This window comes from Beta vulgaris, chromosome 7 (genome assembly GCF_026745355.1).
Source record: "Beta vulgaris subsp. vulgaris cultivar EL10 chromosome 7, EL10.2, whole genome shotgun sequence".
Lineage (NCBI taxonomy): Eukaryota > Viridiplantae > Streptophyta > Magnoliopsida > Caryophyllales > Amaranthaceae > Beta > Beta vulgaris.
In genome coordinates this window covers 22395403-22412611 of record NC_079208.1, presented here as the reverse complement: position 1 = coordinate 22412611, position 17209 = coordinate 22395403, and the positions used below count along the sequence as shown (strand labels likewise).

The window sequence follows — 17209 nt, the reverse complement described above, 5'->3', positions numbered from 1 at the left end:
ATCAAACAAAACTTTAATACATAATTTATGACCACTAAAAGCTACCCCGAAATCTAAAAATTGTAGCTTTTCACAAACATTACTAAAATACTACTTACACCACTAAAAGCTACTTACACCACTAACTTACCAAACACTATCATTTTTGTAAGTAGTGTTTTGACCTAGTCATGACACTGAAAGCTACTTAAAAAGCTTGTGCCAAACACGCTCAAACCTTTTTGGTATATTAATTTTTAATCTACTGTAGTCCCCCGCAATTTTATGAATTTTATAAATGCATTTTAATAAATATTATATATATTTTAATGTTTAGATTATTTATTTCTTAAAAGGTTGACTATTTGAAAGTCGAAATAACTATTTAATGATTTTAATTAATTAAATATTTTATTTAGTCATACTCTAAAAATTACTTAAATAGCTTCAAACATATTTGGGTTTAGTAAAAAGGACTTTAAATTGAGTTAGAAGAACCCAACTATGCAAAACACCCAACCATTAAATATTATTAAAGCCCAAACACAATTTGTTTTTTGGCAATTCAAAATTGTTATTGATAACCAAAAAAAATGGTCAGAAACCATACAAACAAAGGCAATCAAGCTAACAACTCTAGAGAGGAGATAAGATGATCCGTACAATCAAAACAAGGAAGCCAAACTAATCTGAAGCAAACAAACACAGCAATGCAACAAAACAAGATTAACAGTTTCTAAGTAATAAGGGTTTATCTTCATATTTGCATCTAGCTGCAACCCTAAAAATCATATCCTTCACTAATAATTGATTAGCAAGAACAACTTTCTTGTAAACAACAGAATGTTTCTTTGCATCCAAGTAGCATAAACTGCTTCAGTAAACATCATCACATACAATCTGGTCTTCCTGGTGCTACTGTGAGCTTTCTTTCAAGCCATTTTCAATTCCATGTTGAAAACCATTCCTTGGATTGCTAGCATTTAGAACATCTTTTGAAGCGTACCAAATAGTAGCTGAATAATTACAAGCAAATAACAGATGTTCTATAGATTCATTGACCACTCCATACAGAAAAGAAGTTAAGCTACACTGAAGATTCCAAACTTGAATTTTATCAGTAGTAGCTAATCTTTTCTACACTGCCATCCAAAGAATAAAAGTACTCTTTGGTGAAGCTCTATTGTTGCTAATGATTCTTCTCCATGGAACTCTACCACGGTCTGCCATCAAAAGAGCATAAGTTTTCTTGATGTTGTACTTTCCATTCACTAATATTGCCTGCCAGCAACCAATTAAATGAAGTAGCAGCCTAGTCTCAATTATTTTCCTTAAGTACCAAGAGATGTTGCTAGAATGGTATCAATGCTTCTGTCTTTAATATAGTAAGCATGTACCCACTAAACCCAGAGTTATCACTCTTGAAAGTGATGGCCCATAACAGCTTTAAGATTGCAGATTTGTTCCAAATCTTCATATCAATCACATTCCAACCACCAACAGCTTTGGGTTTATGGAAGCTATCCCCAGCAATATGATCTTTCTTAGATGGATCAATAACCCAATCCAAATGAATTTAATTCCTATAAATACTTTCAACAACCTTGATAACTTTCTTAGAAAGAGGATAAATATGGGTCCAAAAGTTCTGCATACTTGCTAAAATACTTATGATAATTTGAAGTCTTCCAGCATATGAAAAAAGGTGTTCCGTCCAGCTTTGAGCTCTTGTAGTAATTTTCTCAATAAGTGGTTTGCTTTGAGAAAAATTTAGCTTCTTGGCAGATAGGGGCACCCCATGTTTGAACGAGATGTTCGCAATAGGCATATGAACGAATGATATCAGCTAGCCGACTCTTCACTTCCTATGTAACACTAAAGATATAGATAGAACTCTTTTTAACACTAGCTTCAAGCCCATAACAAGAGCAAATTTAGAAAAAAACTTCCATAAGCTTGGTCACAAAGCTATGATCCGCTCTTGAGAAGAGGAGCAGATCTTCTGCAAACATCAAGTGTGTTAACTTGATGCTCTCACACTGAGGATGTAATTTGTATCTGGATTCAACTCTAATCCACTCAGACATCTAGGATCAATACGTTGCCAAAAAAAGGATCAATAAATGCATAATTTACATTTATGATCTGCTCTTGAGAAGAGGAGCAAATCATCTGCAAACATCAAGTGTGCTAACTTGATGCTCTCACACTTTAGATGCAATTTGTATCTGGATTCAACTCTAACTCACTTAAACATCTAGGATCAATACGTTGCCAAAAAAAAAGCATCAATAAATGCATAATTTACATTTACAAACCTTTTTCCCCCTCCTATAAAACCGATCTTTGAGGGTTCATACTTCATACACAAGACCAAATTTAGAAATTCTTCGTCCTCTTTCCGCTCTATCTCCTAGTCCACTTCATCTCCTTCCTTCAATTGTGCGTTAACAACATGATTATTCGACATCTCCTTTTAATTATCCATGAAAGTTGGATCACAACTCTCGGAAAATTCGAGCACAAACCTTCAAAAAGGAAATAGAACCCTATGAAGATGGCTAGGTCTATAAACCCTCCTAAGTGCAATACTCTACAAGGAACAATATTATACAATTGAGGTTTCTTTCTGAGCACTCTTGTAACCAAGTTATAACAAGAACAATATTGTCATAATGGCGAATTAATTGCTTGCATTACGGGATTTATAGTCATCTTTCCTTAAATGAAGATTCTAATTAATTTAGATACAAATCAGTTGCTTAATTGATATTAGACAATTATCCCAAAATCTTGGCTAATTGATTTAGGTTCATCTTTTTGTAAAATATCGACTATTTTTCTCACTACAAATAATTGCTTAGGTGCATTCTTGTGTATTCTCAAGCCTTCTTTCATAGTTGATTGCCACGTTGGATAATTTTTCTTGTTTTATTAGTATAATATATATGGTTTAATTTTTTCTTTTAATTTGTAAGGATTTGAAAATCGAAAATTAGTTGTCAATTGACAATTAAAATATACATTTTAAAATTTTGAAATTAAGGTTTATTAACAATTAATATACAAAATTAAGGTTGATTAAGAAATTTAAATCCTTACCATAGGTTATTTTTTTTAGGAAATATTTTATTTCAGCCTTCATTATATAAATATAAAAAATTCAATTACCTAATATTTACTTTAATTCACGCCAATAATTTCAAGTAATTCCGATTTTAATTTAAAGTCGAATAATTTTTTAATTCAAAATCATGTAAGTGCCACATGTACACCCTATTAGAGAGTTTTTACTTTTTAAGTGCTCTAAAATTGCTTGATTGATGTGAGGATGCCACATATGACTTTGTATTTTAATTTAGACTGTTATAGGATTTTTTAACCATAATAATACAAACTTTAACCCGTTTTCTCACAATAATGCAAACTTTTGATTATTGTTAAATAATACAAACGTTTGCCCAAAATTCCTCCAGTATGACAATATGACCTTTAACCTGGAAAGCAGGTAAAAGAAAATTTTAAAAAATCGAAAATCTCTTTCTATCCCCTCCCCTCCCCTTACCAACTAAAACCTCACCACGAAACCACTATACTCTCCCCCTCCCCCTCCTCCTCCCCCACCCCAACCACTGGCAACACCACGTCTCCCCTCATCCACCCGAGAAAACACTACTGCTCCACTCCCCTACCCCCGAGCGAGAACACCACGTCTCTCTCCCCCACCCTCGAAACCACTCCCACCACTCGTTCACCCCTGAAAACCACCAATCCCTGCCACCCCAGCCTCGAAAACCATCCGCCTCCACTCCCTCACCCACGAAATACACAAAATCCAACCATAACCACCATGAACCCCATCCATCAAATCCTATCAACACCACACTCACCACCACGAGTCCCATATCACCCACAAAATAAAAATCCCAAACTACCCCAAATAAACCTCTAAAGCAAAACATCACCACCATTTTTTCTAGATGGGGCTGATTTCGGGATAGGGCGGTGGGCTTTAGGTAAGGGGCTAATTTCTTGTGAGTGAAGGGTTGTTGCAGGGGGTGGGAGTTGGGTAATGGGTAGGGGTTTGTTTTTCGGCTAGGTGATTGGTGATTTTGGGTGTTGTGGTTGTTTATAGGTGGGTGATGGGATGTTTCGGCGGTGGAGGGGAGCTGATTCGACTGGATGAGGTGCGATTTTGGTGTTAGTGGTGGTCAAAGGGTAGGTAGCAGTGGGGGGGGGGAGGGGAGAAGGCAACAACTGTCTAGGGGAAAGGGGGCAGATCTGTCAGGGAAAAAGGGTAGTGGAGGGGGGGGGGGTAAGGGAGAAAAACAATGGAGGGGGAGCAAGAGAGAAGAATGAAATGAAAAAAAAAACGGAGGAAGAACAACCAAAGTAAACAAGGAAGAAGTAAGTGTCACGTAAGCAATTTACCTGCACCAAGAAGTGATTAACCAGTCATGCCCTACTGAAGGAATTTTGGACAAAATTTTGTATTGTTTAAAAACTAGCCTTCTTTTGCACGCGATGCATGCATGGATTATTTTAGCGATTATTATTAAATTTTATCTAAATGTTATTTGAAGAGTGTAATTTACAATCATCATTAGTTCTAATTAAATATCACGTGGTGGAAATACAAAAATATAAAAATTACTTGATGAAGAAGTTATTTTTTTAGTATTTCTATTACTTGTTAATAAATGTTGGTATTGTTATTGCATTACAAAGTTTAGGTAAAATTAAAATTTATGTCTTTGATTTTGTAATTGATTTGAAAACTGCTTTAGTTATGTTAATTTGTTCTTCAATCATAAACTTTTTCTTTCACTACACATAATTTTGTGAAAGTTTGTTTTAGTTACTTTGAACTTCTTTTGATATACATATATGAATGAGAAAAATCTCAAAATCTTAATAGGTAAATATTTTATTGAATGAAGGGTTAAAAAGTCTTTTGAAAAAGGGAACACCATAACTCCCCCTTGGCTTATATACTAGAGATAATCAAAAATCTCTATTATATAAGCCAAGGAGAAGCTATGATGTATTGATGCCCCCCTTTAAAAAGACTTTTTAATCCTTCATTCAATAAAAAAATATTACCTATTAAGATTTTCATATTTTTCTTAATCATAACCCTTCCTAATTTAAAATATGTATACAAAGAAAGTTCAAAAGTAGCTAAAATAAACTTTCATAAAAATATGTGTAGTGAAAGAAAAAGTTTATGATTGAAGAACAAATTAACATAACTAAAACAATTTTTAAATCAATTACAAAACCAAAGACATAAAATTTTAATTTTACCTAAACTTTGAAACGCAATAACAATACCAACATCCATTAACAAGTAATAAAACTACCCATAAAACAACTTGTTCATCAAGTAATTTTTATAATTTGTATTTACACGACATGATATCTAACTAGAACTAATGATGATTGAAATTTACATCCTTCAAAATTACATTTAGATGAAATTCAATAATAATTGGCAAAATAATTCACGCACGCATCGTGTGCAAAGAAGGCTAGTTTGTATTATTGCGAAAGAACAGACAAAAATTTGTATTATTCTGTTTAAAAAAATCCATAGTTATATATATTACTATTAAACTTTATTTTAGTTGTATAGCAATCAATTGTGATGGTGCAATTGAGATAAAAGTTATGTTATAGACTTTTCCTTAAGAAGAATTTAATCTAAACATAGTCATAAGAAGAAGATCTTCCAATTGTAAAGGGAGGATAAGAACATGGTTTTAAGCTCACTTTTCAACAGCCAAAAAACAAAGCGTTGGGATTGGACAAACTAATAAAATCACATCTTATGAATTTCTTTGTTACAAGTACAAAGTTTCAAAGCTAACAACACATCGACCCCACTTCATCCACCCTGTAAATATATTTATCCATGCACTAAAAAAGTGGAGAAAAAAAAATAAATTAAAAGCATCCCAGAACACAAGGAAGGGCAATTTAGTCATTTCTTATCCATGCATTACCCTCTGTTTCAGATCTGAGCATCTAAAATTAACAAAATATAGGGGTAATTTCGTAAATATAACGCAAACACAAGGGACTAATTTTTTATTGACGAAATTTAAAATAATAACAATTTAACCGAAGATCCCAACTTTGCCATTTTAGAATTAGAAAGACGCCATTTTCACTTGAGACGACTCAAAACAAAGAAAAGAGGAGAGAGAAAATTAGGAGAGAGAAAGTGAGGAAAGACAGATCAGAGACAAGAAAGTGAAGTGAACAGAGGAGAGAGAAAGTAAGGAGGAGAGAGAAAGTAGGGAGACATTAATGGCGGAAGAGCAAAAAGGCGGGCGAAAGCACAGCGAAGAAAGCGTGAAGTTGTTCGTAGGTCAAGTACCAAAGCACATGACAGAAGCTCAACTCCTTGCTATGTTCAAGGAGTTCTCAGCCGTTGACGAAATTAACATTATCAAAGACAAAGCTACTAAAGCTTCAAGAGGTGATTTGATCGAGTCAATGCGAGTTTAGTTTGGTTGATCTGAGTTCAGATTTGAGTTTATTGTCTTAAATTTTGTAGGATGTTGTTTTCTGATTTGTCCGTCAAGAGAGGAAGCTGACAAAGCAGTCAATGCTTGTCATAATAAGAAGACGCTTCCTGGAGTAAGTTGCTTGTTGATCTCTTGTTATTATTATATATGATCTGTTTTTCTCTTCAACTTCCTTCATTTTATTCAACGAGTTGACTTTGCTACATTCTACATGTGATGCCACCAATGTGTGCTATTTTTAATTTGAAGATGTATGCATGTCTAAATCCTGCTGAACAACATAACACTGAATTGAGCAACGATGTTTTTTCTTGTTCTGTTGTTCTTGTTGCAATGTATGTAAATTGGAAAGTAATAGTTGAGTTTTGAACTTGTTTCTTAATTGAGTTTGTGTTTGTCGCCTTCACCTTGGATATGAACTGGAAAGTGGAAAGTTGCCGATGTCTTTGGTTTCGTGAATGATTGCGGGACTGAGAAGTGCAGTGGCAACCAAGTGTTTTTCTCAGAGTAACTTTGGTGATGAAGAATCTGTGGGGTTGAGGAGGAGCCATTAAGAGATCTGATATTAATGCTCAAAGATGTGTCAGGGCACTTGTCAATGTTGTATGTTAAATTATGGAATGTTAATGCTAACTGATTGAATTCCATAGTTTGTAGGTTTCCTACCTCTTCTCGACAATGTCATTTGTTTTTGTGAGCTAGACTCATGAATCAATTGGAAAAATCAGAACTTTATTTGAGTATTAGCTTATTGAGTGAATTTAGAATAGATAACTTGTTGGACAATTTTTCTACATAATATAGTCACTAGCAGCAAGTCATTTTTAAGTTTATTGATGAGTGTTTCTCAATGATGTATGTTTCACATGGACAGACAATCGTTGTTCTTGATGTGGTTATGCTTCATTAGTGAAACTTGTTTTGGGCTGAGAGGTTTTGAAAGTACTGTTCTTATAACAGGGACTAGTTGACTGGGGACAATAAAGATGATGATTATGGTAAACTTTGTCTTTAGAAGATCTTGTTTATCAACAGATAATATGTAGCCTACTGCGTACCTTGATTGGGGTGTAACTTGTGCAGGAGGCTAGGAGTGGGACTTGGTTCATGTTATTATATACCTATTGCATCCTGTTTTTATGCTTATCCATGCCTGACATCTTGTGTAGATTAATGGGTCGATGATTAAGAACAATAGATTTTCAGATGAATTTTTGAACTCCATACATCTCACTGACGTTTTGAAGAGAGTGTAACTTTGCAAGTTTCCATAGTTTGGTATATTTGAAGAGAAAGCGATTCACTTTGTACTGTGCTTCTGTAGAATGGTTGCTTGATTTCACCATTATTTGTTTTATAATCAGCTGCCAACAGGATTTGTTGGCCCATTTGAATAAATTTTTTCATTTTGTGATAATCTATATGATTTCAAGTCTTTGGGATGATTGTTTCATCCCTATCCTTGCTAAATTTATTTGGTTTGCATACTGAAATAGTCACATCAATAGTCTTTGACTAGTTAAGAGTAACCGTAGTTACATCTTAACCTCTGCAAACGTTATCTTACCTCATGCTGAGTAATTTCTTAGGAAGGTGAGTTGAACAAATTCATTTTATGATGAAAACTTCTCAAGTTTGGTGGTCATGCTAGAGCTCTAGTTGGGGTTGTCAAGAGAGTGGGGGAATAATCTTTACCTTTTATCCCTAGTTCCTGTCCTTAATATTTGAGCTCTTGTTTGGATGACTCCATAAAACACTCTTGTTGGTTGAAACAGTTCGTTTTATCCAGGATCAGGAAATGCCTCACTCATTTATGTATTTTCTATAGCATAGGGATTATGTTGCTTTTATTTAAATTATAATTATAAAAAAATATCATGGAAATGCAGAATATTCTAAACAATAGCCTATAGCTAGCATATAACTTAGCTCCATCTTCTATACCAATCAACATCAAATAATGGATGCCATCAGAGCTGACAATGAAGAGCATTCGACCAGAACAGTAATAGGTCAACAAATTCCAGAAGTTGTAATATTTTGCACCACCCCTTGCTGGTTGCAGTGGAATTGGTAAACCCTGAAAATGTAGAAAATGTTGATGAATGCTGGCTAGAATCTATAGCAATTAGTGCAAAAGGGTATGTTGTTACTAAAAGTTCCCAAAAATCCATGCAAGGTTGCTGAAACTTTTAAGAGACTATGCAGTTTAAGAGTTTGGGATGCAGTAAAATGTACCCTTAGTATTAAGCCAACTTTTGCTCAAACACACATCATATGAAGTGCAAATCAATAAGTGCTACTATTAATTTGTTGAAAAGTGATCTTATCTAGAGATAACGAATCGTCATAGTAAAAGTTGCTGACTAGCTGATTAGGAGCTAGCGCTTTGCTGATGTACTTATAAGTGGCATTTCTGTTGGAATTTCATAACTTATGCATGCTATGCTTTATTACTTCATCAATGATGAGTGTGCGTTTATGCCTTCTATCCAATAGCTTTTTTCTTTATGCTGACTTGCTTGCTTGTTCACTTCATCAATGATGATTGCATGTTTATATCTTCTGTCCCGTAGCTCTCCTTCTCCATGCAAACTTGCTAGAAGCCCCTTAGAAATTTACAGCTTGATTGTGTCCTTATATTATCGTTGATGTCGTGTGGTACTGTTTGACTTAGAACAATGATTATCTGACCTGGGTTGTGGTACAATACTTGATTTTTAGGTTCGGTATTGTCTGTTGTGTTGTTGGTCTTTTCTATTTGGGAGCTCCTTTTTTCATTGCTGTACTCTTTGTTGCCACAATATAGTCAAACATCATGTACGGTAATCGTGTCATTTAAATGGCTTCTTTCTGCTACTATTGCTGATGGAATAAGTTTAGACTGAATGATTTGTTAACTTGACAGCAGCCTTTGAGAACCATATATTACCTAGTGCCCCTCTCCTTTTATTCTATGCCTTCTCTTAAATTGTTATTTCCCATGGTTATATATGTTCTTTATTGGTATGCATATGTTATTAAGATTTCGGTTATTTTTAAGATGTGCTTGTTTTTCGTTCTATTTTATCTTATTGTTTCCTGATCTTCTATTCGCTGCTTTTTATCCTCAGGCATCCAGTCCCTTGCAAGTCAAGTATGCAGATGGCGAACTGGAAAGACTAGGTCTTATTGATTTTTTGTCCTGAGTTTGACATGATGTCTGTTATGATTTGCAATACCTTATGTCAGTTTCTCTTTATAAAAGGCATGAAGCTTGTTTCCTTGCTGACATTTTTTTTCGAACTTTTCTTTTATTAGAGCATAAGCTTTTTGTTGGCATGCTTCCGAAGAATGTCTCAGAGGCCGAGGTTTCTGCTTTATTTTCTCAATATGGGACGATTAAAGAGTTGCAAATTTTGAGGGGATCTCAGCAGACAAGCAAAGGTTTCTATATTTTTAATGAATACCGAATAATGATATTAAATAAATCGGTTTATGCATGGTTCCTTGCCCCATCAAAAATTTATTTGTTAGGATGTTATGCTTGGAAAATTCTTGTCGCGCACATGTTTACAATTTGACTGCGAAAACATTAAATTAGTCATGTCATTCATTCCTTTCATGGCAGGCTGTGCGTTTCTGAAGTATGAGACTAAGGAGCAGGCTCTTGCAGCCATGGATGCTGTCAACGGAAAGCATAAAATGGAGGTCTGTCTTTCCCACGTTCCCATATCAATTAATACACTTTCTGTTTTCTTTTGTCCCAATTGATTGATACTGGATACACTTCCTAAAATGGCATGACTCCACTAATTTTATATTATATCTCTCTTTTCATAGAGACCCCCAACAATAATTAATAAATATTACCCCACACTCTTACTCGAAAGTTGAGGCCAACATTCCACGAATTACAATATAATATACCCCAATACCAACTAACAACTACCAACAATGAAAAAAAGAAGCTTAATAAAGCTCCTAAAATTTTTGTAACTGTCACATTAAGCTCCTAAAGAAGTTTAATATACCGTTTTTGGATTGTGAGTTCTCTCTTTCTCTTCTCATAATCTCATCTCATGTGCTCTTTCATTTTTCTCTCTCCTTATCTCATGGGTTTCTTAATTTATAAGCCGTCCTTCATGTTGCAAAGGAAGTACATCTCTTCTAGTATGGTTAATCATCCACTAAAGTACTTTTACTTCATCTCTGTAGATAGCCATCAATTATAAGGTTGCCATACGCGGGCGACTGGCTACTTGGTTATATTTGCCTCTATTTAAGTGGTATATTTGTATTATGAAAAGCTGTCAAGGCACACTTCCTTTCGTGCGACCCAACAATTTAACTGTGACAAATGTTACTTTGCATGATTGGCCCTAGGTATTTGATACGCTCTCTCATGGATAAATCTCAGTCTTAACCTTAATTTATATGTCATTGCTATCCCCGATGTTGCCTGGACTCGGGTGTTCATGCTGAACACATGTATGTGTTCCGGTGTTTGACTGGGCTACTTTATGAAAAACTTCCATGGTTTTGGCCCAAAAGGAGTCTTGAAGTGTCCACACCTTATTTGGGTGTCAAAGATGCGACACGGGTTCCCGAGGTAAATTCAAGAGTCCAAGTAACATAGATTATCCCATTCTTCCCCCACATTTATATGTAATTCTACTCAACTTGAAAGCCATCTGACTTACGTGTTCAAAGTAGCTCTTTACCCCATTGGTTGTTGCATGCTTGAGTGTCTCCCTTATTCTTGTATATTGGTACTATAATGCTGAAATTGACATCTTCCTAGATTCTAGTATAGCATTAGAGAGTTTTATTACCAAGGCACCTCCAACCTTGTCAACCCTTAGTGCCTTTCCACTCCCTATCCGAGAGAAACGTTTTTACACTTATACTTCCTCCTTTTTCTCAATAAGTGAAACACACGGAAAGTGGGGAGTTACCAAAGAATGTAGAGAGAGACCACAATAAGGTAGAGTAATTTAAGCGATGAAACAAAAAAGTTGTGGTCCCCTCTTGCTTTTTGGTGGCATATTTGTAATAAGAGTGAATTTGTTTACCATTTAGAGCTTGGTTGTACTTATTGGGACCATTTCAAATAAGGAAAGTGTTTCACTTATTGAGAAACGGAGGTAATATCTCGTAATATGTTCTCAAGAATTATAAAACTATGCGTACTTTGCTTACCGAGCTCTCCGAGCTATGTTAAACATATATTGGTATCTCCATTACCATTAAACAACTTATAGATACACATTTTGCCACCTTCGCTTGATTTTGGCCTCATCCACAAGAATTCTCTCTCCATCTTTTATGCATTCACTTGGTAAAGGTTGCTTCTATTCATGCATTATAGAGATAATTTATTCTCTTGTTTACTGGTTGCTTGATAGGAAATGTCAATGGGAAGCTTGGTATGTGGGTGTGCTAGGTAGGGAACTAGAGTTTGGGTGATTGAATATTTATGAAAATATTGGCAATCCCTTGTGTGGTTGGTGATGATTATAAGTTAGGGATCAAGTAGAATTTTACAAAAAGAACCCTACCAATACCTCTCTTCCTTTTCTTTTATGAAAGGCAATATGGTAATTTTGGTAATTTTGCTTGCAATTCTAGTTTTGATTATTAGTGATGCAAGCCCAATAGTCCAACATGGTTAGGAGGTTCCGGGGATACGTTGTGGGTTTCGGGAGTGTTTGAGGAAAAATTATAGATGAACTAAAAAGTTTATGTTTGCCCGCAGGGTTTGACGCGCCCAGGGGTGGAACCTAACACCCCCCCCCCCCCCGAATTATGCGATTTCCTTTCTATTTTCGTCTTATTTTTTCCAGTCTTGTTATGTTAGGATTCTTTATAAATTATATATTTCCTAATAGATTGAAAATTGTATTAGGAAGATAGATAATTACTAGTTTCCTAAGTCTAGTTAGATTAGATCTTGTTAGATGTCAATTCTACTCTGAGAAAAAAAACGCGGTCGCGGTCGCGTTCTCGGTAACGGTCGCGTTTTCGCGGGAACGGCCCGTAACGGCCAAATAGAACGTTTCGCGGTCGTCGCGGCGTGAATTTTGTGAAAAAATTCACATAAGCAGCGTTTTAACTTTGTTTTGTTATCAGTACAACATTTGGGGTACTTTTGATGGAAATTACTCATTTTTTTTTGGTGCAATAGTAAAGGTGTGACTGAGTGTGGGAATAAAAAGAAAAAGAGAATAAAAATAGGGGACAAAAAAGAAAAAGGGGATAAAAAATAAGAAAAAAAAGGAAGAAAAGAAGAGAGAGAAGTGGAGAACGAGCGAGATATTTTATCTCAGTTCTCACGTGACTAGCAGTCACAAAATAAAATGAATAAGAGAAGAAAAAAGAAGAGAGAGAAAAGAGGAAGAATCACCAGATCCAAATAAGAGAATAACTTGCTTCAACAACGGCCGGCGTCCACCGGCGGCTACGATGCCAGAAGCATCTAAAGGTATATTGCCGGCATTTTCTGTCGTGACCGGTGAAGCAGGGGCATCATTTTCCTCCCATACGCATATTAGGGTTTCTTTAAAAATTAGGGTTTCCATTTTAGACTGCAATTTGAAGTAATTAAATGAAATTACTTTAGGGTTTTGTGTTGAATTAGAGCATGAAGAAGCCTGGTAAGATTTAATTGGAGAAATTTTAGTCCGATTTATGCTTTTGTTCTCCTTTTTCCTTCTTTGCCTCGCGTTTTAACACAAAGCGGCCAAAAAACCGTTCTAGAACGCCGCATATCCGTTACATAACGGCAGAACGGCCGAGTTTGGTGTGAATTTCCTTCCACCGTTCTAGAACGGGTTTTCTCGGAACGGCAACTCTCAAACCCGTTACAAAGCGCCCTTCTAGAACGGAACGGCCGAGTTTTTCTTCCCTGATTCTACTAGGGATAGGATTTCATCCTCTATATAAAGAGGGATTGGAATCATTATCTTGTATGTTCATCGAATACGAGGAGAGATTACAAAGACTCTTAGGTTTCTAGTTAGAGTTCTTGAGAGATTGTAGTTCACAGGATGTGAGTTTGGATTTTTGCTAATATTCGTCGAAGGATTAATGAAATAGTTTGTGGTTTTTCCTCTACTTGTTAAAGGATTGATTCCACGTTGAATATTTGTTTGTCATTGCTTTAATTTTCGCTCCGTAGAGTTGTTTATATTGTTTACTTGCTATTACTCTTTCTTCCATTGAAACCCCTAATACATTTTCTAGGAAATTCTTTCTCCCATTGAAACCCCCAAGGTTGGGATTAGGGGTTTTTTGTCCCGATCCCAATCTATTTGAAGAAAGATGAGACTTTGCCCTCTTTGAGATTATTCCATACTCAAATTTTCATACAACAAACACCCCTTAACTCCTTAAGTGTAAGAAGGCAAGTCGAAGGCTCACCATGGAACCACGTGTAAGATAAAAGAAGACCCCTTAACTGTAGGAAGGCAAGTCGAAGGCTCATCATGGAACCACGTGTAAGAGAAAAGAAGACCATGGATAAATACCTAACTGCTATGGCAAGAGGGTTGGAGACAATTTCTTGTCTTAGCTTATGTTATATACATTTGGCAATATCGACCGTACCCAATCCACTTGACCAAAATGACAAACTTGTACCATAAACTACTTGTCCCAAACCCAAATTGATCAAGCGACAAAAAATTTAATACTTTTCCTCTCATTCTTTCTCTAGTTGCTACTCTTTGACTTGAACATGTGTGTCAATGCACAAGTTTAACCATTAATAACTTTAATCATCGATTTGTTAAAATTATAAAAAATATATTTTTCTTCATATTTTTTTGAGACAAATCATATACTCCCTCCGTCCCAGACTGAACAATTTCCTTTTATGTTGTTCCAAATTAGTTTGAACACTTTCATTTTTGGCATGGTCCCACTATTACTATATTATTTTTTTTACACTCCTTTGGCCTGCACTCTATCTTTATCGATAAAAAGTGACCCAACTTTCTCTTTCTTCCAATAAAAAATACCCTACCAACTCCTATCACATCTACTTTCTTATTGAAATATCATTTGATAATCACACTACAACTTATCACCTAAACCACGTGTCCCGACAATTGTTCAAATCTTTGTGGGACGGAGGAAGTAACATTTTTACATAATACCCTTTGTTTCAATATATAAGTAAAAAATATATGGTCAAAGTGAGTTATTTGAATAATGCACATAATCAAAGTGGAAGTGGAACAAGACTCAAAAAAGCAACTGAGACAGTACAACCAGTATCGATTGATATATCACGATAACCTATTTGACAGTAGAATAATAGATCCAACCAAGACCGACTTAGTATGAACCAAATGATTCTCCACCTGAATATAAACCAAGCTGAGTGACATGTTTTTCACCTCTATTTGTATTGCACAGTCAATTGTGTGTTTTAGTTTGGATAGGTTTTTTCCTGAGATAGTTGAGGCCTTTTATCTTCGATGAAAGCACTTATATGATATTGACATTAATTTTGCTAGATTTTTTATGATTATATTCATTAATTGTGGATGTGAAATAATAAACAATGGCAATATGAGCTGTCTATGGCCAGTTTATATTGTCTTACTCCAAAAACTTTTTGTTTCACCCTAAACCTCAGTTTCATGGATTAGTATTTAAAATTTTGGAGAAAAGTTTATGGCACTTTCCCATGTTGACAATTGACTTTGTTTTGGGGTTATATATGAATCATAGAGAGATTCTTCTGGTTTAGATTTGTTCTCATTATCTGATCGGTACTGTTTCTTATCAGGGTTCAAATGTCCCTTTAGTAGTGAAGTGGGCCGATACAGAGAAGGAAAGGCAAGCTCGAAGGACTCAGAAGGCCCAGTCACGAGCTTCTAATGTGGCAAATGTTGATCCATCACAACATTCTTCAATATTTGGAGCCATGCCAATGGGCTATGGTCCTGCATATAATGGATATGGTTACCAGGTTTGTTACCTGAACACAATTATTTGTCAAATTTTAGTCCTTTATGCAACACAATCAGCAGTATGATACTCTATAATTGTTTTCATGTTCTGTTTGGAGAATCGTATTGGTATCTCTGTTGCTGAGTTTTCAATGCTTGTTCTTTTACTGTTTGTTTTTTGGTCATAATATAGGCTCCTGGTGGTTACGGGCTCATGCCATATCGTTTGCCCCCGATGCAAAATCAATTCCATAATATGGTTCCTCCAGTAAATCAAGGAAATGGTTTACGTGGTGTAAGACCTGATCTTTCTCCTGGGGTAGCACCAAGAAGCTATGTTGGATCTGGTTATCCTGCTGTTCCAAATCTTCAGTATCCTGTCACATATCCTGGAGGGATGATGAATCACAGACCTGTTAGCAGTTCTCCTGGCTCCATGCCATCTAGTGTTGCAAACAGTCCCTCAGGAACGTCTCCTGGTGCAGGTTCAAGTTCTGGAAGTCAGGTTGAAGGTTGTAAAAGCTTCTCCTTTGCATTTGTTTAATTAACAGGCCCCTTTTCTGGGACCTTGTGTAATTTTATTATTGCTGTAAAATTATGTTCTTGAGTCTTAAGAGTTGCTATGTCTTCTACCTTCGACCTTTTCGATAATAAAGGTGAAATGACAAATTGCTGTGTTATATATATATGGTCACTCTAGTTAACCCAACTTTTATTTTTATTTCATGATGTAGGTCCTCCTGGTGCTAATTTGTTTATATACCACATACCTCAAGAATTCGGTGATCAAGAATTGGCAAATGCCTTTCAGCCATTTGGCAGGGTCTTGAGTGCTAAGGTCTTTGTTGACAAAGCAACTGGCCTCAGCAAATGTTTTGGTATGGTATTTTCCTTTATGTATTCATTTTGCATAGTCAGGATGGTTAGATCTTATTATGTTACACTCTACAGGATTTGTCAGTTATGACTCACCGGCATCTGCACAATCTGCTATTAGTATGATGAATGGCTTTCAGTTAGGTGGTAAGAAGTTGAAGGTTCAGTTAAAAAGAGATAACAAACAGAACACACCATATTAATTTGGTGGTATATCATGCAATGGAGGACTGCCAGCCACATAGCCTCCATTCAAGCACGAGAAGTGGGTGGCACGGAGAAATCTGGTTCCAGTATGCACTACTCCACCCAAGTTGAAAGTGCCATGGGATGGGATGTAAATCCCAGAAACTTGTAGCTGTTGGTGCCAAGACGACCAATTTACTTGTATTTTATGTATCATGAAATTCATTTGGATGTTTGATTCTTAATTTATTGATTCTTCCTTGGAACAACTCCTGCAGCTATGACTTTGTATATGTCTGCAAAAGGGAAAAGAAAAGGGTCATTTCTTCATTATTTTTCCCCCGATCTCAAGAATGATTACCAATTAAAGTCCCCCCCCCCCCCCCAATCCCTGAGAAGTGAACTTTTCATTATTGTTTATTTTGCTTGATCAACATTTTCTTCAAGCTGTATATATATCTCGCTTTTGGATGTTGGGTTGCTTGTGTGTCTAAATTGTTTTATAAGTTGGAAGCCCGAGTTACCTTGTGCGTATGACTTCTTTTTGCCAAGTTGGTAGTTCAGTGGGCTATTCTGGCTTTTCCATCAGAGTTTGTGTTAATCTCATCAACTTCAAGAATTTTTGCATCCTGCAATGCTATCTTCAGGTAATATCTTTATTGTTGTTCACTTGTCTCCATGTGCTCTAGTTCCGTA

At 35.7% G+C, this 17209-nt stretch overlaps 1 protein-coding gene across 1 annotated transcript; it reads left to right on the top strand.

Moving 5' to 3' along the window:
- Nucleotides 1-6116: 6116 nt before the first annotated feature.
- On the top strand, nt 6117-16843 carry LOC104908965 (RNA-binding protein BRN1). Its single transcript, XM_010698134.3, has 9 exons — nt 6117-6463; nt 6542-6624; nt 9626-9677; nt 9813-9938; nt 10123-10202; nt 15289-15471; nt 15645-15963; nt 16186-16329; nt 16403-16843. The coding sequence occupies exons 1-9, from the start codon at nt 6292-6294 to the stop codon at nt 16528-16530; spliced, it is 1287 nt and encodes a 428-aa protein (XP_010696436.1). The 5' UTR covers nt 6117-6291; the 3' UTR covers nt 16531-16843.
- The last annotated feature ends 366 nt before the right edge of the window (nt 16844-17209 follow it).

What these genes read in the sequence shown, in the direction of transcription:
- LOC104908965 (XM_010698134.3), top strand. Translation starts at nt 6,292, where the DNA reads ATGGCGGAAGAGCAAAAAGGCGGGCGAAAGCACAGCGAAGAAAGCGTG. An exon ending in ATCTCAGCAGACAAGCAAAG is followed by an intron (nt 9,939 to 10,122) that starts GTTTCTATATTT and finishes CTTTCATGGCAG; the next exon opens with GCTGTGCGTTTCTGAAGTAT. An exon ending in TTCTGGAAGTCAGGTTGAAG is followed by an intron (nt 15,964 to 16,185) that starts GTTGTAAAAGCT and finishes TTCATGATGTAG; the next exon opens with GTCCTCCTGGTGCTAATTTG.